This window comes from Athene cunicularia (genome assembly GCF_003259725.1).
Source record: "Athene cunicularia isolate RWA chromosome 10 unlocalized genomic scaffold, athCun1 chr10_part1, whole genome shotgun sequence".
NCBI classification, from domain to species: Eukaryota; Metazoa; Chordata; class Aves; order Strigiformes; family Strigidae; genus Athene; species Athene cunicularia.
In genome coordinates, this window is record NW_020799112.1 from 4,660,428 (window position 1) to 4,683,749 (window position 23,322).

At 41.7% G+C, this 23,322-nt stretch overlaps 3 protein-coding genes across 5 annotated transcripts in view; 2 read left to right on the forward strand and 1 right to left on the reverse strand.

Annotated features, from left to right (window-relative positions):
• TLN2 (talin 2) overlaps window positions 1–170 on the reverse strand; it is a 202,094-nt gene extending 201,924 nt beyond the window's left edge. Inside the window, exon 1 of one of the 2 annotated variants that reach the window (XM_026856212.1) lies at window positions 109–170. The gene's annotated coding sequence lies outside the window, so the exon portion shown is untranslated. The remainder of the gene's footprint in view (window positions 1–108) is intronic. The other variant, XM_026856213.1, reaches the window with a different exon arrangement.
• Window positions 168–23,322, forward strand: part of LOC113484077 (C2 calcium-dependent domain-containing protein 4C-like) — a 34,252-nt gene continuing 11,097 nt past the window's right edge. The window contains exons 1-3 of one of the 2 annotated variants that reach the window (XM_026856216.1): window positions 168–2,488; window positions 3,789–3,913; window positions 5,591–5,719. The gene's annotated coding sequence lies outside the window, so the exon portion shown is untranslated. Of the gene's footprint in view, window positions 2,489–3,149; window positions 3,914–5,590; window positions 5,720–19,445; window positions 19,556–23,322 lie in introns of those variants that run through there. The other variant, XR_003399150.1, reaches the window with a different exon arrangement.
• On the forward strand, window positions 22,242–23,128 carry LOC113483943 (C2 calcium-dependent domain-containing protein 4C-like). Its single transcript, XM_026856016.1, has one exon. The coding sequence runs from the start codon at window positions 22,242–22,244 to the stop codon at window positions 23,052–23,054; it is 813 nt and encodes a 270-aa protein (XP_026711817.1). The 3' UTR covers window positions 23,055–23,128.

The following is a 23,322-nucleotide window of genomic DNA, read 5'->3' on the forward strand; positions in this document are numbered from 1 at the left end:
GCCCTGCGCGGAGTCTTCCCCCTCTCGGCGGCGGCTCAGCACGGACCAGACACTCCATGCAACGTGCAACGGCAGGGCAGGACAAGGGGGTCCTCGCGGGGCTCCTACCGGGAAAGACGTTACTGTAGCATTGCAAAGCGCCCAAGCCCCGCCGTTCACTCCCTCGCTCGGCCACCTCGGGCAGGACTCCGTGGGCAGACACGGCTTCGGGATAACACAGAGACATGGATACAGTCCGAAGGCTTTGAAAGCGATCCACACTGCCCTTGCGTTTTGTTGTATTAAGCATTTACACGAGTAACAGCAGCAAGAAATCAACTGCTGTCACAGCAAAGAAAACTCGGGACTTGCCTTACACATCTTTTGTCATTTTAACTGCTCTGCCACCGTTACAGCTGTGTAGATGGCTTCCAATACCAATATATTGATATGAACAGGAGAAAAGAAGTAGTGATGGAAATTTAGTCCCTTATGTGAATCAGTTCCATATATACTGAGGCCTCTATCGGTAAAACTGCAACGGTTAAAAATCATGCAATCAAAATAATGGAATCTGATTTAGCTGAAGTACAGCCATTAGTAAATATTTTTACTTGTAACCAGATTAAAGGGCTGCATCGCTCTACAGCTGGTTTTGCCTTCAACAGTAATTTTGCTCCAACAAATTAACCTTGAGACACTGAACTCACATACAATTGACACAGTCCAATATAGTTACACTTGTACCAACACACTGTTTAAAACAGTCTGAGGTTACAAAAACTAACTGGGGTTATCTTACACACTCACACTACAGAATTAGAAGCATCACAATGTTAACATCCGTAATAATCACTCTGAGCCGTGTCAGCTTCAGTAAGGAACGAGCGTCTGCCCTCTTAACTAAAATAGAGACTACACAAGGTGTGCTTTATGACTTACAAATACTTTACAATATACCCGTTTTACAAATGAGTTACTGTTATCATATTCATTACTAATGAGATACTATCGTGTCTGTTACTAGAAGAAGTGACACCTTCAGTATTTCTTGTGTTTTAGGGGTACTTTTCCAGATGTAAGTTACCTGTGAACAGCCATAACATTTTGCATAAAGAGCAGCTTTTTTATCCTGGTCTTTTACTCACCATAAGGATAAGCTTCCAACAATGCGGCTTTCCCTATTCAGCATACAATTTAAACTCCCCTCTTACAAAATATATAATCTCTTTGTATATAATCTCTTTGTGCAGTATTATCCCATTTTCTGGCTGCAATACTGATTCAAAAGAAAATTCCTCTGCTCCATTGCTATACTTGATTGCACCAGCTTTTTCTGCCTGACAAACTTCATTTTTAAACTTTTTCCTAGCCTATGTGTTCTCTCACGCAATAACATGCAAAGCCACAATTCCAGTCTCTTGTTCTTGTCATTTCTGTGTTCTGTTTCCTCTCAGTTCACACGGAGACCATTTAAATCCCTCTGCTGCATTGCCCTCCAAACAGACCCTTGGAAATCTCTTTATCATAATGCCTGCAAAAATACCCCCTAATCCCAAAGAACAAAATTTTACTGCAATATGGAGTGCAGTGGCAAGACCAGGCTCCCCTGTATCACTTCTGAGTCTTGCTACTCCCAATACCTCTGTGTGTCTGGACACATATACTATCTCCCTTTGCACCCAGCTAGTGACTTGCTCTGAGGCACAAACCACCCTACCAAATACAAGGGGGTGTGAGCACACTCTTGGGTTCTACAGTGACAATCCATTATAATACTATTACAATAAAAAATGAGGTATCCTGTCAATCTGTCATTTGAGGATTCAGTTTTTGTTATTTCAGTGATAAGAAATATCCACAGTTTTGTTGCAGTAAGTGGATATAAGGAACAGAAGTACAACTTCCTGGTTCCTTTATATTATTTAAATTTATCAAAATTTGCAGATAGGTGTGTTTCCCTTGAAAAATAATAGTCACAGTATAGATGAACCTGAAAGCACTTACGTTAATGTCCTTGCATAATCCAAAATTTCTTTAGTGTTTCTTTTCTATTCAGCCTGCCACTGGTTTCCTGGAGTATTGTTAAACTGATTTTACCAGTCATAGCTGCAGAGTTTGAAATACTAGTATCTGCACGTCGTAATAATCTCCTGAGATTAAATCAGACTCCAGTTGCAGTTACCAGCAGTGACAGGTAATGTTTATGATTTGTTGTGATTGGTGGGAAAATAATGAATTTTTAAAAAGAATATAACTTTTCTAGGCTTTACTCGTGTTCAGAGAACATTTTAAAATTAAGATATGCTATCAGGCACCTGACTACTTCTGAGATTATGCTTTCCTTCCATCCCAACTTTATCTTTCCATCTCCTAATTACTAAACCCCAGAGCTGTAAGGGAGAAGTGTGTTTTGTTAGAGCAAGAGCTACAACAAACTTACGTGCTTCAACAAAGTGAAATGGGATTGGCATGTGAACATGAAAGACATTCTCCAGTGGTTTACCAGGTGGGACAGTAAGGTTGAAGACTTTTTTTTTTTTTACCGCTCAGGGGGCAGATGTTAAGCAATCCCCCAAAACAGAGGCATGAAACATCTATACAAACTATCCATAAATGCTGTCTTACTTGTTCATAGCCCTATGTTAATCCTTGTATTGAAATTTCTGTTAAAGTAGCCTGTGGGTGACAGAAATACTGGCATAGTTTTGGGTGAACTAGAACTTAATCAAATGTGTGTGCAGGGGCCTCCGATGAAGTATATTATAAACAGTTTTCCAATCTGTCATTTCAAATACATTTTAAATCACTGTCTTGGAATAGCTCTATTAAAATGCAGCATAAATCATCCCCAAGCATGTAAACTAGCTTCTCTGTGTGTGACCAGACTACTTTAATGAAAGCTTTGAAAGATAAACTTAAGACATGTAGTTATAAAAATGGCATTTATAATGAGTCAAACTTATCCTTGATCAGTAATGTTCGGCAAAAGTCAACTCTGTCATTACTGTTTTAGCATTAGCAGGCAGTAATTATAATGGTTTTGAGTGCATTCACTCAGTTGCCCCAACCAACCCCACCTGGGGCCTCCACCCACACCCTCTGCCCCATGGACCCAGGAGCTCCATATAAGCTCAGCCCTGGGCCTTAAGAACTATCTGTCTCTGTTGGTTTAGGTTGTAAGCTGCACATTGTAGTTCCTGGTCTGACTTTGAACCTGACCTATATATGGACCTGCTGTGGAGATCAGTAGATGGTGTCTGACCCTGGTTATCTTCACTAGGCATCATCCTCACCTGTAGACTGACTTCCTGATTGTATCTTGGATCTGCTTTCTTGATGTGAACTTATCTAATGATGTGGGTTTGGAGTTAAACCTGTCTGCTATGCTAATACCTGTCTTGTTACTATTGCTTTAGTACTGTAGGATGGCTTCTGCTTTGCTGGCTGTGTTATTCCCAACCTCCCACCCTCTAGGAAGCAACTAGTCCTTGCTGTTCCCTAGCAGAAAGAGGCTAAGGTACAAACTAGCTCCTCAAACTATTATAGTACTTACGTATTTATTGTTCTAATAATCTTGCTACTGTTTGTGTTATCATTGTTGAAGGACATCTAATTTTGCTAGGCATTAAGCAAACATGGAATAAAAGCTCACTCCTTGTTTTGAAGAGCTTACTACCTAACTACACTGTAAGGAACAGCAGATTGAATGAGATGGATGGGGAGTGCCAATAAGATGTTAGTGGCCAGCATCACGTACTTCTGTTTCCATACATCAGTATCCTAAACCATTGTCTGCTACCTTGAAGTGCTGTATGTAGTAAAGGCAAGTTTGGAAGACATATGAAGGAGATCAGAAAAAGAGTGAGTTTAGCAAGTTAAAACTTTTAGTAAGGAACACTCAAGACCAAGACTGCAGAAAAGAGATGTTTTGGTACATAATCTTAAAGAGAACAGCAGTTTCAAGAGCTCAAAGAGAATGAAGGATAGGATTATAATTCAGAATTTATTCCCACAGAAAATGTCAGTCCTGGCAAAGCTAAGGGGACACAGATTTGGCAGGGTGGGAGGTCAGGAGACTAAGAACAAGAGTAGCATCTCTTAGTTGTATCCCACATAGTATGTAGAGCAGAAGGGTCATAAATCGATCCTCTTGTCAATCAGTCTGGCTGCCCTCAAGCATGCTAATTCTATTGTCAGAAAAATCCTGACTCCCAAACAGTAGTGTTTTCTGTAATGCTGCCCCTTGGAAGGCAACCCAAGTTGCCTTTTGATTACAAGCCCTCTGTGGCTTCTGACAAACATATTTTAACATTAATGTTTGCAGCGGAACTACATTCTGGTCTGATGAACACTTCCAGGTTTTTAAAACTGCTGTGGGAAGAATTGCAAAGTAAACATGAGGACTGATGTGATGAACCCACGTGCATCTAGCTAAGTGATAATTCTCAATGTGAACAGTAAGTAATACAGAGTCTTTGGGTTCCAGATACTCCTGAGTGTAAATATTCACACCATTCTTGCTGGTTTTTAAAAGCACCTACTAAATCAGCATTTATTTTTAAAAAGTTGGATGCTTTATTTAGTTTTTTTCTTATCCATATCCAAAGGTAACATAAAGTTTTCTGCACAAAGTACATATGGAAATATTGTATTACAGTTTTGAAAATAGGATTTAGTCTTCTAAACTGCTTGGTTATTATACAGAGCGATTCAAATCAGATCTGACTTGAATTGAATTATGTTAAACTTTCTGCTTTGTCTGAAATTCATATCATGCAGCAATAATGGTGTTTTTTCAATTCCTGTGTTTTAAGGATGCTGATAAAGCACTGGAGCAATGCCAGGTATTTTAGGAAATACACTGCTGTTTCCCTGGCTCCCCAGATGTTACAATATATTAAGTTTCTTGCTGTAATAAATAGTAAATTTTACTATCTTTCTTTAACTATGGTGATTCAGTGTTACAGAAAAAATCTTCACCTTTAAAATGAGAGATATTGTTAGCACCTTGTCTTCAAACAAATCGTTTAGATAACATGCACTATAATGTATGTAACTGTTTCTCTTTTACAATCTCCTTCAATGACTGGCAACAGCTGTGCCTCATTTTTATCATGTGGTTTTATTGTTCAGAATTACTGATTATTTGTTATGATTTATAACAGCAAAAGTCTTTGATGCTTTAAAACAATGAAACAGACTTGGACATATTTAAATGAATCCAACAGATGCATTGTTTGAGTCTGTGCAGTACCAAAGGAGAGAGCTATAGTTGACACAGGATTATTTCCTGCTGGAGGTTTGCCAAAGAAAAATTGGCGGCAGTCGCACTATTCTTTATTGCGAGTCTCCTTTAATGTGTGCGTTTAATAAAGCACTAACATCTGGGGCCACAGGGTAAAACTTCATGTGTACAAACAGCGTAACTCTTCAAAATCAATATTTATTTGCAAACTTTTCACTCAAGTAAAAACATCCCAGAGTATCAGTTTTGGGGCCACGTGCTACTTTAGCACTACTTTGTGTTTGTGGAGCTGAAGTATTAGATAAGCCTTGTTCCTTCCTGTGCCTCCCATTCAATTGCTGTGTTCTCTTTATGGCCACGCAGGGATTTCCATGGCGTGGCCCCAGGCTTCTGCAGGCAGACAGCACTGCTGCAATTATTGATCTCTACTGAAGAGCCAAGGAATGAAATCACAGGAAAACGGAGCTGTGTCTTGGGATGTTTACCTCTAAGGTAAGACACGTGGTAGGGCAGAGCACAGGAAGACATCAGTCATCTTGGCTGACAGGAAGCATTCATTCCTCAGTCCATTTCTCTCTTTCCCGTTTCTGTTTATTTCCCTCATCCTGGTACCTCACCTGATGCACAGCAGTTTGAGTGGGTGCTGTGAGCACAGGCAGGTGGGCTTGTGTGTTCTGCAAAGGCTTGTGATTCTGGCTTTTTCCACAGCAAGAAGGAAGCCCTGCTGAGTGCTTACTGCTGCTGTACCAGGTTGCTGGCCTTTTAAAATAGCTCTTCACATACCCTGTGAGAACCTGGTATTTCTTCCTAGATCTTTGGATTCCTGATATGTCTCTTGGTTTTTTAGTATGTGAACCAAATCCTGCAGCCACCTCAAACAGAAGTGATAAAGTTCCTTTCTCTTTCTTTTTGTTAAGCAGTATACCTACATACAAACATAGGTTATTGTGTGGTAGAAATATGCCAGTGTATTTACTCAACACTATCTTACTGTATTGCTGACAAATACATCATGTTTGAGAAAAAAGCGGGGTGGAAGGTAAGGGAAGTTAGTCCTCATTGCTGGTGCCAATGCTTTGAATAGGTTGAGGAGCTCTGAAAAAGGTCCCAGTATGTGAATGGAATTTTCTTCCATAAACAAAGTGGCTGTATAGAACTATATCATCAGGGACAAAAGGAGTTACTATAAAGAGGGCAGTAGCTTCTTTGTAGTCTGTCTTCTACAACAATGTCTTAAGTCAGTTTATCCAACTCTATCCAAATGAGTGAAGAATGCAATATTATAAAAACCTGATGAATCAGCTTGTACAAGGACTGTGTGGGAAGAAAAGAGCCACTCCTGACACTGAGTGGGGGAGTATAATTATACATAACTCGTAACTTTTGCATAATGTATCTTAAGGGTAAATGTGCAGGTGGAGTCCTTGCTTGCTCAGCACTGATAGACCAACCTCTACCTGTGGGCATGTTCTTTGTGCATATCGAGATGGCCTGTATTTAACTTTTAGATGATGTCTAGATCTTGTGATGTTCTCTTTTTACAGCGGCACTTTATAGATATTTGTGCTAGTGCAGTTATTTCTGCTTCCTCCTCTAATCAGAGCACATCTTGTTTGTGCATACCCAACCAGGTTTGTAAGGCTAACATTCTCAACCAAGTAATTAATCATTTATGATTTTCAAATTCATACATAATCAGCTTTTCACCCATGGGAATAGCAAATTAGATCTTCTCTCAGTAAAATGAAAAATTCACACACTTCATATGAAATCACTGACAGCACATAATTACTATAAAAATATAAATTACATGGAATAAATTAAGAAAAAATAGATCAGTGCATCCTTTATTTTGTTTCCTATGTATCCTTATCATAGGCCGTTTCAAAAGTAAGCTGCCTTTTCTGTGATTTCATCGATAAACCTCTTGACTGTTGTGGTCTCTTGTTGATGTATTAAGTCAATAATGATTTAGCAGCCTTTTTTTAAATGATAACAGCAGTTATTAATGAGAACTGTACTACTTTTGGCATGCCTGAGGTCTGAGGGGAACATAAATCTAACAGCACTCTGTTAGTTTTATGCTCAGCTGTGAGACACCTTTGTATTTTCTGGGTTTCGGGGACATTTTAGCGTTCAGGATTAGCTTCACTTACGTTCAGTTGCCTTACCTCCTGCTGGGTGGTGGGAAACCCACGATGGCTGGCATTGCTCCTTCTCCCATCCTCTCTGTTTCAAGCTACACCGCCAGCCCTGTGCTGCACATCAAACCCCCTCTCTGGCCATCAGTCACTGAAAGAGGCCATTTCCATCCCTTTTCTGCTGCCTGTGTAATGCAAATGAAGTGGGGTGCCCTGGGGCGGCTAATGTACGGGGATGTAACTACACGCATTAGAACAGGGCTAAACATTCTCTAATCTTTTCTTTTCCGTTTTAAAGATCTCATAACAGAAGAGTCTATTAAATCTACTAATTGTAATCAGGACTTGTGGATTTGGCAGTTTTCCCTTACTCCCTAACCAGCTTTACTATTTCTGCCAAGCCACCCCTTCCTCTCCAGAGCTGACCCAGCACTTTGCAAGTCTGGACCTGAGACAGGCTGTCCCAGCTCTGGAAAACAGACCCATGGATTTCTTTCCACAGATGTAATGAATTCTGCAAAATGGTTTGTTCTTTGATTGTATTCATCACCTCAAGGGCAAAATTCACTGTTTCAGTACAGACTTGCATTCCTTCCAGAATGGGTTAGTCTTCATTGTATTACATGTTCTCCTCCTCATCTTGCAGGAAGGGGGAATGAGAGCACAGCAAAAGCATCAGCTCCGATGCTTTCCTTGCTGGAATATATTGCATATGAATGTGAACTATTATGCGTTTCATGGTCAGTTGCTAATAAGAAAAGGTATCCAGCAGCAGGGGAGCAGGTCTCTTACATCACTGCAGCCTTGTGCTCAGGGACTAAGTGTGTTGTGGGATTTTTGAAGTAGTATAGTAAATCTTTCTTAATCGTGGAGCATGAGTTTAGACTTTACCGGGGCATGTATCCTAATGGGAACCTGGCACATACTTAGGCCCTTACATACCATTCTACACCCTGCATTGTGCCTATCTGGCTTTATAGTTTTTATTTTTTTAAGTGCCCTTGCAAAATTTTGATCACTCAAAGCACAAAACACGAACATTCCCTTTTGAATGGAGTAGGTGCCTGCACAAACGTGTATACACGAACATACCTACCTAATTTATTTACCAGAGACAAGAAATTAGTAATGATCTTGGCAATTTGAGCAGAGGTGGTTTTTTTAACGTAATGCTGTAGATTTCACTAAGAGTTAAAATCCAGACAAGGTGGAAACTGGCACATACTATATATAAAGATGCACATAATTTTGTCTTTCAACCTTGCAAGCAAGATTATTGATATATAAATAATTTCTAGTGAGATGAAGGTATATACATAGGTTGAAAGCACAGGCAGATTTGAGGTTGGGATTTTTCTTTATTCTTGAACGAGGCTAATCTCTTGGAGTTTGGCAGGGCTAGATCTAAGCACAGGCAAAGGAGGCAGCAATAGGGATGGCAGAATGGGCCCTGACAGAACCCTGAAAACCAGACTGGCAGCTGCTGCTGCCACAAGGGGGGATGAGAACGTATGAAACAGCAGCTACTTTGGGAAAATGGGGCATGTGAGCCTTTTCTGAATCCTGGTCACTTTGGCAGAAAAAGCCAGTTCTGGGTGTAACCTAGGCACTTCATCCTCAGGGCAGCACAATTTAGTTTGCTTATGCTGATAAGAACCCTTGAGCCAGCTCTGGTGGTTAGCATGCATCCACTGTGCCTTCCAAATAAAATTATCCACTACATAAATCAAACAGATACCATTTAAAAAACAACAACCACCTTTAGATAAAACTGGTTTATGAAAGGTGGCAGACATTCATAGATATGTACAGACAAAATACTTAGACCTACATGAAATGAAATATGAAAAATAACAGAACAATTGAGGAAAATCTCACTGTTCCAGCAGAGCAGCAAGCTGTGGACTCTTATGAGGTCTGAAGACAGAAGGAGAAGTGGCAAGATGGAGAAATATGAGAGTTGTTCCAGATGTCAAAGTTGCAGAGAAGGCTCTTGTCTTATTGTGAGGCTTTGTGAAAGGACTTAGAAGCAGCCAATTCTGAATTGGTGGAGGAAGAGGGGGATAAAGACAGTCTATGAATAATCATCTCATTAATAAGTGTTGCTTTTACTTTTCCACAATTCTATCCAGAATGAACTGTAATAATGTCTCCAATTGTTGCTGAGTCCAGTGAATAAGTTTCTCCAGTGGCACACATCCAAACGTTTCTGTGTTCTGGGCTTTATGAGATGGAATACACTTCCCTTGCCTAGAAGCATGATCTCTTCTGTGGCCACTAAACTGGCCAGAGATCTGTATTTCTGTGTAGGTGTCCAGACTGCAGATTATTCCAGATATCTAAATAAATACAGCAGAGGTTTATCTGCACAATTTTAGGTGCAGCTACCTCTATGTGAAATGAATATTCATGGATTTGGCAGGAATGTTGCTATGCTAGGAGCAAAAATTAGTCTTCGTTATTGCACGTTGAGGAATGACACTCAAGTGCTGCAGTGTACAGCACTCAGTATCTGGGGATAAATCATCCATGCAGTTAGATGTGTAGTCAATTGATCTACATGTTACAATGCTCAAAAAAAATTCCACTTTGTTAAATATATTTCTCACAGAGTTTCAGTAACTGTTGGCACCGCTAGATCCCTTTCCTGTTTGTCACGAGTTCTTTGGCTCTTTCTACCACTTGACAAAGCCTATTGATTCTTTTTCTATGCCCAGGTTCAGCAGCTAGCATCAGGATTGAATGACAGCCATAGCATCATAGCTGAGAGCTGTGAATGTGGCAATAATGAAAAGGTAAAGTCAGTTAGGTCTCTTGTGGCATCCTTTTTCTTGGAGGAAAAAATGGTTCAGTGGGCAGGGACCAGTTTTCTAAAGGTACCTGCCACCTAAAAAGGCCAATATACCCTTGTTGCAATTTTGAAAATCAGCACAAATCCTGCTAATCTGCGCCCTTATCTGTGAAAAAGCTATCCTTTACTGATGCATCTTGCACCTATTGAAGTTGATGGCACAAGTCCTGTTGAAGTCCATGGGGCAGGATTAGGCCTTACCACAGCTTGCTTATGAGCACTAGCATCATTGCTTTCCTGACAAGGAGGAAAAGTACACGGTGAAGTGAGGAGGCAGAGCCTCCTCCTTTGCAGCTAAGCAGACACTTGAAGTTGTCGCTGAGTTAAGACCATAAGGTCAGATAGTATCTGACCCTTGGCCTGCCAGACATCAACTCTTTCTCTATGCAGGTGTTCAGGGAATCTTAAAAATGGCTGGCATGATGCTGAAGCAATAGCTACATCACAGTATTAATTGTTCTGTGTTATCAGGTATTTTTTAGAGAGCTGGGAATGGCAACCCATGTGATATAATGTGCTGGGCTATTCCATTCACTGCTGCTGAGGCTCTCAGGATCATTTTGTAGAGCCAGGCAGTTGCAGCAAGCTGTACTTGATGGTACCATTAAATGTAACCATTCTGCCTTAGGGATGATTTCAGCATTCCTTCAATAACATGTAATGGTGCCAAACTAGAGATATTGTGCAAATTACAAACACAGCTTGCCCAGATATGTTTTGTATCCCTTAAGTATTTAATTTAATTTTATCCTAATATGATTTACCCTAGCAGTTCTACTTGCATTTTACTTAGTGTTACTTTATACTTACAAAATTGAAATGGTTAAATATTTCTTAACCACCTAGGGAGGAAGAAGTTTGTCTCCTGCAGCAACAGAACAGGCTCTGTAGCATGCTTTCCACTGTCAGTGCCAGCCTTTGCCCTCAGAGGCTGGCATGCAAGTTTTGCAGATACCTCAATCTTTGCCTAAGAAACATGTCTTTAGTTTCTTGTGTATTGTACATGTTTGAGTGTAGGAAGCAAGTAGAAAGGAAAAAAACATATTTTCCTTAAGTCTCTTGTTGAAGGTAATGATTCACTAAAAATGTGAGAGATTTCTCTGCTTGTTACCTGCCTGAACTGAACTTTATCATCATCTACTGCAGCCCAAGAATACCAGATGTGGGGAAAGTGTTTGTAACTGTACTTCATTTACAGGTTTAGGAACCTGAACTCCATTTTGTAAATATTTTGATACTGTAGTTACCTTCTACAGTCTTGTGAACATAATGTAGTCCTGTGCACTTCTGTTGCACAAACTGATTTGACACAGGGGAGGGAGGAGGGGGGGAAGATTGTGCAGTCTCTACATTGTTGCGGTTGCTACAATGTGGAGTCATCTGTGCCGTAGGGGTAACCACAGGTCTCTGAGCCCTAACCTTTACCTAGGAGAGAGTAAAAGGGATATCACTGACCCCCTATGAACTGGACATGGTTGAGCAATGTATGTTTGCAATGGTTATATATTCTTTTTGTGAGGTGGATATTGGCCTTGGAGGATTTGCCAAAAACAGAAAATAGAAGTTGGTATTTGCTCCATCAGTTTATCTGGGTAACTCATGAGTAAGCTGATATGGCCATGTATGTCTACTTCTAGAATCCAGTCTCTTCAAGTAATTGAGCACATCAGCTGTAAGCAGGAGCAGCCTTTTTGTGTTAAGATTTACAATATGAAATCATCTTACACTTGATATTTGCCCCTGTTTTCTCTTCTTTTTATACATTACACTTTGGTAAGGCAGATTTCTATTTGCTCAGCTGAAAGTTCTTCAAAGCAGAGACTGCAATCTGTTGTGAGCTAGTAAGAGCAACCAGGGTTTTGCATGATCATAGTGCCCTTGTGTTGAGGCACTTCTGAGTACAGGGAAAATGATTGCAAAGTATCAAAATAATGCCACCCTCAGACACGAGGTCTCAAATACATGTTTTAATGAGTGTCAGAAATTTAATGACGTGCAGCAAGGGGTCAACCCAGGATGAAGCCTGCCTCATGAAACAAGCAGGGTTCACTACTGCTTTCCTGTTTGTAAGGTAGGTAGTGTGCCCTCAATACAGCCATCTTAAATTGTATACTGCTTAATTCCCCATCCTACAGACCCACGATGTGCATCAGTCCTCCAATGTGACTCACTTTTCAGTTATATGAGAAAGTAGAAATACAATGTCAATGTCATGTCAGATTTCAAGCTCAACCTAGATGGAAAAGAAGAAGGAATGCTTCTCCCAGTGAAATAAGAGGAAATGAAGGCTAAATGAAAATGCAGCAGTGACTTTGCTTGAATAAAATTAAAATACTTCTGAATATATGGACTAGTGTTAGTGGGGAAACTGGATCCAAGATGCCATCCTGTTGCACTGCACTAGAATTAATGGAAACTGAAATGATGAACATAAATCATTTAGTCTTGACCAATAATGTTTAATTTCACCCCAAAGTTTAATTTTAGCTCAGCTCTATGATGTTCCAAGTCAGTAACTGGTTTTCTCACTGAAATTTAGGGAAAAAACCTAACCCTGTACCATTTGTAATTTCAGTGGTAAAGCAAAAGGCTTTTGTCAGGGATTGCCCCTTTCAATCTCTTCTCAAGTCACCAGAGTCCATGCATGTGAACACATGACTGATTCATGAGGTCTCAAGGGTTATGCTGCTCATACACCAAGGGGGCCAAGGCCTAGGTGCTGAGGATTCTGTGGCTTTCCATAGTTCCTGGTCAGTGGCTGGAATTGTCACTAGCTTACGTGGGACATTTTGGTGTTTTTCAGCAAGTACTGATGTTCATAGTACAATACTCAGAGATGGAGGAGGTTGGGTGAGGTGCATCTCTGTCTGGAAGTCAGGAGAAGGGGCTGGAGTGTGTTGGGTTTGTGTGTGTGGTGGGTTTTTGGTAGCAGGGGAGGGGGCTACAGCAGTGGCCTCTGTGAGAAGCTTCTCAGAGCTCCCCCGGCTCCAAGTCAGACCCACCACTGGGCAAGGCCAAGACAGTCAGTGATGGTGGCCATGCCTCTGTGATAATGTATTTAAGGAGAATCTGGGAGGGGGAGTTGTGAAGGAGACACCTCTGCAAACACTGAGGTCAGTGGAAGAGAGGAGAAGGGGCAGGGGGGTGTGTGCCAGAGCAGAGCCCCCCCTCAGCCCGTGGTGAGAGGGCCGGCTGTGCCCTGCAGCCCGTGGGGGTCACCGGGGCAGCAGATGCCGACCTGCAGCCCGGGGAGGACCCCACGCCGGAGCAGGGGCTGCGCCCAAAGAGAGCCGGGACTCTGTGGGAAGCCCCCGCTGTTGTAGTTCACTGCTGGGAGGGCTGACACACGTGGGAGGGACCCACACTGGAGCAGTTCGGGAAGAGCTGCAGCCTGTGGGAAGGACTCTGGTCGGAGACAGTTCATGGAGGTCTGTCTGCCTTGGGAGGGACTGACCACAGCCCCCATTTCTTGCTCCCTCCTGCACCTCTAGTGGGAGGAGGTAGAGAAACTGGGAGCAAAGATGAGCCCAGGGAAGAAGGGAGAGGTAGGGGAAAGGTGTTTTTACGATGTGGTAATGCTCCTCACTGTCCTATTCTGCTTGTTAAGTGGTGGTGATAGTGGTGTTTGGATTAAATTGATGATGATGTTCTTCCCCTACAGAGTCTGTCTCTTGACCATATGGATGTATCATCCCTCCCTGTTCTTACCTCAATTCTGGAGCCTTTTGCTGTATTTTCTTCTTCTCATTCCTGAGGGAGGAGGAGTGAGTGAGCAGCTGTGTGATGCTCAGTTGCCCTCTGGGCTCAAACCATGACATGGAAATAGCTGGCTTTTTGAGTAGATGTAGCTGGGGGCATGGCATGTGGCCGAAATCCGTATGTTTTGCTGTATATTTTAGTGAGAGCTGTACTGTTAAGGGACTGAATTGAGGAAGGCATGTAGCAGCCTATGTAGATAGACTTAGGCAGTGCAGACTGTCAAAGCACCTGAGCTGTAAATGCAAGCCACATAATCCAGATGCTGTTTAAAATGTCATTTAAAGAGCCTCTATCAAGTGTCTGTTCACATTACTGAGTGCCTAAATACATCTGCAACTCTGTCCCTGCACACTTAGTTCCTTTGTACTTTCCCTCCTTGAAAACAACCATAAGCACTTTTCACTGAGCTGGATGGCTTAAATCTTACTGAAGCAAAGCAGAAATCCCAATCAGCTTAGAGTCCCCTTGGGTGTCAAAACCTCACCCCTGGTGCCAGCCAGGTTGTTCCACTGTAGGGAAGAGGTCCAGCACTGTAGTGCAGGTACAGCCCAGCCCACCACAAGGTGCTCTCCAGTCATATGTGACTGGAGATGTGCAACAGCACTGAGTGCTGGGAAACAGCTATGAACTGGTTACAGTTTAAAATAGCAAAGTTATTAGGCAAGGGGGAAAAAGGAAAGGGAGAGCATGGCATTAGATTTTCTATGCATTAGTGACCGTGGAGGGAGTCAGTTACAACTTTGTAGTTTTGCAAGGAAATTTATACTGCTTCAGAAAACTTGGCCACAGGGCAATAGTGCCTACCAGTCTCACAACTTGAAATCCCTTTCTGGCTCTTGGACAGGTTTTGCAGATGTTTCTTGTGTGCTGAGACACTGTTTCTGATGAGCAATTCAATGAGGGAATACTAAGTATTCTCCTACCCAAGGCTAAAGTAAAGGCCTTCTAACAGGGAGCTACACTTATCACCAATTCTGTTATTTTAATGTGCAATGTTTGAGGGGAAAACATTCTCAAAGTAAAACCAAACAAATCCCATAAAGTAAGATGCTTTTTGTTTATACTTATTAGCTGGAACCATGTCGACAGGGAATAGCTCTGAAGTTTTTGTGGAGAGTTTAATACTGTGGTGCAGACTAGATTCTGCAACCAGAGCCCTGTTCATACAACTCAGGCAAGCCTTTACTTTTCAGTGAGTCTCCCCAAGAGGAAAGAGCCATTACTTCAGTGAACATGGCCAGCTCTGGGCTTTTGCAGTAGCATGATTCCTTTCTCCCCAGGTAACTGAGAAATTTGTTTGTCACAACACCAAATTTTATCTGAATTTTTACAGCTGGCTTGACAAAAGATGCTAAAATTGAGACATATCAATGCTTTTGAGAAAATTATGCCCTATTATTGCTAAATTCAAGGATTGGTTTATGGGTCAGTGAACTGAAAAACATGTAAATGATGCATGGTATATCTTAGTCTCCCTCACTTTTGAATGAAGTATTCAAGATAGAGCAATGAGATTTTTCCATCTTACCTTTTTGCAGGTTTTATGCATTGGTTGCTTTATAACTTCATATCCTACCTATTGGTTTAAAAAACTTCGAGTTATTTGGCTTACTTTGTCCATAATGTTAAAATCAGGTTAAAAAAACCCCAAACAATCCTCAGGACAAACAGATGTGGTTGTTGGCCTATATAACTCTGGGGACTCCTTATATAAACTCACTAAATGTCTACTGTTTCACTGACAAAATTTAATGTAAAACATTATGATTACCTATGATCTTAAATTTTCTTCTGAGTTTGTTACATGCCCGGATATCCTGCAGAAAAATTAAAGCATCTGAAAAAAAAAAAAAAATCTCTCCTCTCCTTCACTATGAATTTGCAAAAACTGAAACCAACAGCTGTTCCAGAGCCAAAAAGAAATAAAAGCATATAGCAGGTGGTACCATGTATGTATGTCTAATTGCAATCCAACAATCTGCTAGCTAGTTGCCAAACAGTGAGGAATTTCATCGTGATTCAGGCAAAGAAGGGAGAGCAAAGAGAATGGAAAAATAAAAGAAGAAGTTTTCACCTAGGAAATTAGAGGAGAAATTTAGAGAGAAGAGTAATGAGTCTATCTAGGAGCAGTGAGTGATGATAGTCTCTTTCTTTTCTGAAATGTTCTCCTCTTGACTAGCCACTCTCTAGAGAAACTGGCTGTAGATGCCAAGAATACTGGTGAAATGATGCATTTCCAGTACAGGGCTCGCTGTAAGTAAACCTCATGGACTTTCTGTCTGGTGACACGCAGCTCATGGTTCAGAGACTCATGCAAAGCAGTGGTATGTGTGCTTCTGGGGCTCCTTCCACATACAAAGCATCTCTACATCTCTGCTCACAACTACCCTTTGAAGGAGCAGTGATGTGAACATAACTTTTCATTTGCAAAGTCCTGATGGTAATTCATTTCAACTGTGTGACCAGACTGTTTCTCCACATTTTTCTCCAGCCTCTGTCCAGAAAATATAATTTATTTGGGTCCTGTTGATGACCAAAATCAAAGTATTCTGTCTCTCCCCTCTAATACAAAGAAAACCTTTACTTGAAACACACTGTGTTGGGAGGATTTGGATAAGGGTAAAGAAACTTTGCTCCTTTAAGACAAGGGAAAAAGAACTGCCCTCCTTAAGGTCTGAAGTAAAAGAAACCAGAAGAAATTCAGAGCTGCAAAATGCATGGTCTTGTAGTTAAGAGCAAGAGCAAAACCCTCTGCACCAAAATGGGAGCCATTTGAGGGGAGTGCCTTAGGCATAACAGAATGTATTGGGAGTTCTCTTTCCCTCAGATACAAGGAATATTCCCGCTTTTATAGAAAGCACTAGTGAAATGACCTATCACAGGGAAGGATAGGACTATTGTCTTCTATAAGAGGAGACTAAAAGACCATGACATTTATCTGCAGAAAGGCTGAAATAACTGTCCTCTGTAGAGCATAAGAAGGTGAACACTGGTGAGAAGGAAGAAGGGAGAGAATTGTGTGAGTTTTAGGAAAACACTGGTGTAAGGACAGATGAGCCTGGTCTGGCTGTGAATAAATTTAGCCTGGAGGGATCGCTGCAGTGATTGGGATCTAGAACTGCTTTCCTTTGGGAGAAGTAGAGCTGAAATCTGACTTCCTTTCATGATGCAGCAGGGTAAGATGATTATGTGGAATCGGATAATGCAATGTTTGCAATAAAGAGGGATCATGCTCAGAGACTTAGGTGACCTCTTCTAGCCCTGCATTCCTTGTCCAAAACTGGCATAATCTGCAGACTAGCCTTGTATAAATAATCTGGGCTTCAGAGAGAAACTCCAATACCACAGTAGTTGGTAACAGGAGAGGGATCTATCGATCAATCATACACAGCCAAAGCCTTATCTTGACTTGGCTGCTGCTTCTGCTTCAGACATCTGCAAGAATGGGTTTAGAAAATGGATTTGATACATTAAAACAAGCTGGATTTGGATATGGCAGAAATCTGATGGGTGCATGACTTCTAAGAGAGAGGAAAATGAGATTCTGGAGTAAAGTTTAATCTACAGCAGGACAAAAGATAAAAGATGAAATAAATTGTAATGAGGCAATGCTATCAACCAAACGTTTTAATAAGATTTTATGAGATGCAATGTTCCCAGTCTGCTAGATTAGCTTTTTTTAGAAATAAAAGGGTGGCATGGGAATTGTGCTCTATAAAAGGATTGGTGTTGAAAAGAATCTAGTAAAAATCAAAAAGACATGAAATCTGCTTTGGGAGGTCTGAAGAAGGGAATTGTTACTGTTCTTGACATTACAGATTTTAAGTGAGATGTTAATTCAAAAGAAACATAAAATAAACGAACAAGAATATACCGGCAATTCAGTCATAAAAAAACATTCTTAAAACACTGTATTTTTTTTGTGTAGCACTCCAGTGCCCCAGTGAAAAAGACGTTCAGGATAAATAGGAACATTAATATTAGTAATTCTGGAGTTAAAACTGCTAAGTTCGGTCAAAGCTAGCATGGCCTATATTTGGCATGTGATTCTCTTCTCACTTGTGCAGTCAAAGTCTGAAGTCAGCAGGATTACACAGAGGTAAAGCCAGCATGACGGAAGGGAGGGAGCACCAGCCCGTTCCCAGCTGCTCTGTCTCCAGGGTCTGATGGTGATTTATTTTAATGCTGAGCTTTTCACTGACCCCTCTAAAGGTGTAATTTGTTTGCCTTTCCTGTGATCAAATCAATCTTTCAATCCACTGATAGCAATCTTCAGTTAATTCTTTCTTTTAATGCTATCTTACCATATAGATAAATCATAAAGGGTTGCTATGCCTGGAGGACATGAAGTGGTGCTAACTTAAAATGATTTAGTAAATGCTTTTCCAGAGTTTTGCTGGGCAGCACACTGAAGACACTTTTCAAAAATATTCAAAATCAAAGCATTCAGTATAATAACACAAGCCCAGGAGGGCTCTTTTCCCTTGTTTGACACTATTTTCAGTGAGTGAAATGTGCTCCTGCATAGTCCAAGTAAGATCATGTACTACTGAAACTATCCTTGAAGGGTTTGTATCACTGTAACTGTAGTAATAGCTTCCTGATACCAGTGCAAACTTTAAAAAGAAAAAAAATAAAAATCTACAAACCTGTAACTCATTTGGCAAATTTCCTTTAGAAAACTGCCTCAAGCCCAGGGTCACTGGGGTCCTCTACAATTGTCTTCCAAGGCTCTTTAATTCAGATCTAACAGAAAGCAGAAAGATTTAAATTATGTTCTTGGAGGGCAAATTGTTGACAGGGGAAGCAGAGTAGTTGCTAATGATTTTCAGCCTGCCTGAAATGCCTGATACTTGAATGGACAGTGGGGTTAAGTATTTGGGGGCTGAAGCTCCTTTGGCCTGACTGCCAGGTTCGCTGCTGTTGAATGCTATCGCTTTAGGGAAGTTGCCAATCAGTGAATTGTTGAATATAATATTTTCATTACTTAAGATCAGTTGTAATTCCCAACTTCAGCTGATCCTATTAAAGAGCAAATAAGAGCAAACAGCACCTGGAGTGAGGGTGCTGCTGCTATGTAGCTCAATACTAGGAATATCAGAAGCTGTAGTACTATGCTTATTAGTGCCTGTGTCATTTGCTGGCCTTCCATTTGCTGATGAGTTCTGCTTAATTAAAAGCAGCAGGAACAAGTTGATGGCTTTCTGATCCTGGCCTTACTATCTGAGGACTGCTGATGAGACAGACACTGCTCTGGCACAGTAATGAAAAGCAATCTCTGTCCTGGAGGCCAGGGATGGGATTTTCTCTGTGAAACAACAGCTTTCAGGTGCTTTTAGCCCCTGAGACACTTGGGAGGGGCTGGCCCCTGCCCTCCCTGCATTTACAGGATTGACTATCTGCATATAAATGGATGAGGGATGGAACAAGACTGCTGCCCAGGAAGTTGCTTTTATCATTTATTCAGGTGGGAAGAAAACACAAAACCTGCTGGATCACCTGGCTGGTTTCACACTCAGCTCTGAGGATGGTGCTGCTGATCATGAAGGAAGAGCAGTGCTTCCCACACCTATGGCCTGGAAATGTATTCCCTGGTATTCTTTCCTTCTTCTCAATGACTCGTTCATTCAGCTCCTTATAAGACTGGTGCTAAAGAAGCATTTTCCAGAGCTTTCATTGTATTTCTTATGTTACCTGAGACAAAGTAAGTGGCAAAAGATATTTGTAAGTGCTAGAAAACAGAGGAAAGTATCTTTTACTTTACATGCATGGGTAGCAAAAAGACCCCAAGTGTCCCAACAGCTGAAGTGTCAGGTTCTGCCATGCTCTCGAGTAACGCAAAGCCTCAAGTGAAATACATGCTGTAATGAAATTGCTGCCTGTTTTCTCTTAAGTGTTTGGGGTGGAGGAGGCTCCCACCACACAAGTGCCATGTGTTTCACACTGCCTGCTCCAGGGGGAGGCTGCTGGCCCTGGGGGATGAGGGAGGGAGAGAGGCTGAGGCTAGATTCAAACTTAAAGTTCACCTAATGTAATGAAAGAAGATGAGATAACTGAACAATAATAGCAGGTTTAATTTTGTCCTCCCCACTTAAGCAAAGCTCCTCACAATGTAACACTAAGTGCCAGAGAATCTGTTATGGTCACATGATCTGACTTCTACTTTTCCCAGTGGAAATATGTGTGTGACAGCAATAACTTCATATTGTTTTTCTTTATACAGTAATAGCTGGCCATATGTTTAAACTCTTTGTGTTTGGGAGCACTAGTTAAAGTGTTTATTTTCTCATGCCTGTGGATTCCCTGACTTGGAAGCAATTTTGTCAAAGAAAATCCTTGCCTTTCTCACACTCCTTCTGCTTGCCAGTGTTGTTCTCCAAGCGCTTTTAACCCAGTTTGCTACACTTCTCTGGTTGTAAACCATTAATGGAGGATATTTAATGATGGGGGAGGGTGATCCACAAAATCTCCCCAAACTGCTTCTTTATCCCAAGGTATAATTACAGTATCCTGTGACTTTTCTTCTGATTTTCTGTTAAATGAAATTTCAGACAATCAATTTCCTCCTGATAACAGAACTGTCACTGCCTGTTTTCATCCTCTCTGCTGCTCAAGACCAAAACCTCACAAAATTCTGATCCTTTTTCCAAAGTTGCCTGAAGCCTCTGGGGCTCTTTAGATTGGCTCCTAGAATCAGATTCTTCTTACTGGTATCAGTTTAATTTTTTTTTTTTTCCCTGCCACTGATATTCCAAAGGACTTTTGTTTTCCCAACATTTTTTGGGCATAGGGAGCTCTGAGATAAGGGAGGTAATCACAGATCATCTGTATATAGCTTTGTGAGGTCAGGGCTATAGCAGATCCTGGTTTTTAAAATGGAAAGTAAAAATGTGGAACAATTTCTTATTTCAGAATATACTTCTGCAGAAACACAACAATTTTGTGGACAGAAAACCACAGACTAGCTGCTGAAATGCTGGGTCCTTCTAAAATGAAATTTTAGAAAGAATCATCCTTCTTCTGTACCCAGAAAGGCTGAGGACAGAGTCCAAGGATGAAGAGTCTAGCTTTGAGCTTTGCTTCAAATGTTGTATTTCAGTATACTGCAAGCACCATCTGTTTCTTAATCAGGTGCTGCTGACTAGTGATACACCCCTGAAATGCATTCCACTTCAAGATGTAGATCTCACGATTACACGCCCTACCCATCAAGATACTGAGGCCAATTCCATCAATGTGCCACCTTCACACAGAAGACATGTTCATCCGAAGTCCACTACCGAGAGGAAAGTCTTTCATTATTCATAAATTTTCTTTTTAATATTTAATCTGCAAGGACTAGGTGAAGCTTCCTGGACTGGCTGGCTGTCTTAACTTGCTGCAAAGCAGGAATATTTCCAATTCAAATCTTAAGTGAGATAAAGTCTAGGTGAAAGCTGATATAAACAACTCGAGATGTACTGTGTATGATCTGGAGAGGAGGAAGTCAGCAGGAGGCTGCTGTTCTTATGTGCTCCACACGCCCCTGCACACAATAGGATCCCTCTACCTGGCAGCTCCTGCAGCAGAATTCCTGCCTAGCCATGGAGAGCCGCTCCTTCCCACCTCCCCTTGCAGTGTCTACTCGGGAATGGGGCTGGGGCCAAGGGAGGAACACCCAGAGAGCCTCCACACACGACTCCTTGGAGCAGCGTTATGCTTATGGGCTCTCACAGCTCATGGGCTCTCATAGCCCATGGCAGTAGGACAGAGTGTGGCCTGCGGGCAACTACATCAGGGCCACACTTCGAAGCTTTCTTCCATCAGTGACACCTTGGTCTTTGTAGTTCATGACACTTCACTACAGGGAAGTGATGTCTGCCAACACACCTGTTTTTATAGTGTTAAACATCTGAATCAAGATCTAGCATGTTTTGACAAGGTGAATTATCCCTTTTGAAATGTCCTTGGCTTGCTGCCTTGTGCATTCTCATGAGCCTTGTTTGTACTAGCAGGTTGTTGCTTCAACACAGCAACGTCATCTGGTGTATTTCAGTTTCATACGTACTGTACCTGCGGGACATGCTGCAAACAGCTAGGAAGCCCCAAGAACATGTATTTCAGGTGCATTAGAGCACTAATCCTTCCTCTCTTTTCAGTTTAAGGTTGTTTCTGATGTGTGCTCTCTGGGGAAGGACTCTCTTGCATGTGTGTCTGGGAGGGAAAGGTTATTAAGAACTACTTGTTTAATAAAACCTTGCAGTAAGTGTTTTGCAGTGTATAGATGCTGTCTCGATCCAGAGCTAACACATTCAGTGGCAAAGGGAGTGTGTCTGATCCCATCGCTATCAGCTTTGCTTCTGTGAGGCTGCCTCCCAAGCATCTTTCTCTGCGCAGGCAAGGTGCCTGTGACAGTGATACTGCCTCCTCCAGTGATAACTCCCCTTTCAGTTCTCCGCTTCTCAACAGGTCACTCCCCAGATCCTGCTCCCTGATCAAAACACAAAGTCAGGAGGGATTGCTCTGCCTAGCGCTGAAAGCCAAGAACAAATCCAGTGTGGCCAGGAACAATTCTCTCTCTACAGAGGAGAGCAGCTCCACTGATAACAGCCCCAGTGCCATCAGGCGGGCCTCAGAGGGGCTGCTTGCCACACGCAGCTTCAGCATGTCCTCTTCTCCCATCTTCCCCCTGGACCTGACCCGCAGCCGGGAGAGACTCATGGGAGAGAGCACTGTGGTAATGGACAAGGGAGGCATGTTGAGGCTCTCAGCTGAATACTGCTTAGAGAATAAAAGGCTGCGGATCCGCCTAATCAGTGCAGAGGGTTTATATGATGACTCTGTAGAGCCCAAAAGCATAAACTGTTGTATCACCTTCTCCCTGGTGCCAGGGAAAGCACAGAAGCAGAGAAGCACTGTTATAAAGAGAAGCAGAAATCCTATCTTCAATGAGGACTTCTTTTTTGATGGCATTGCAGAAGAAGAGCTTTACAGCCTCTCTGTAAGGATGAAAGCAGTGAATAAAGGGTGCAGTATGAAACGGGGCTACACCTTAGGAGAACGGGAATTGTCTTTAATGAGTATGTTGTCAGTGTAATGCTTTAAACATTCTAACAGACTAATTATTATGTCTTTTGAAAGTTTTCTACTAAATAAAGTTTTGGGTTGATGTTTTTCACGAACACTTTAAAGCACTGTGTTGCTTGGTATCGCTCTCATGTTGCTGTGCCTTATTTTGCTGCTTAACACTTCAAACTCTGCAAAGTATTTGCTGTTAAATTAAGAGGTGGCTGTAGAGCAGACCTGCCTGTGGAGTAGGAGTGAGGAGGACAGAAGGGCTAGTTTGCCTTCAGGATAAAGTATCA

Excerpts from the sequence above, each read along its gene's own strand:
- LOC113483943 (XM_026856016.1), top strand. The coding sequence starts at position 22,242 with ATGCTGTCTCGATCCAGAGCTAACACATTCAGTGGCAAAGGGAGTGTG.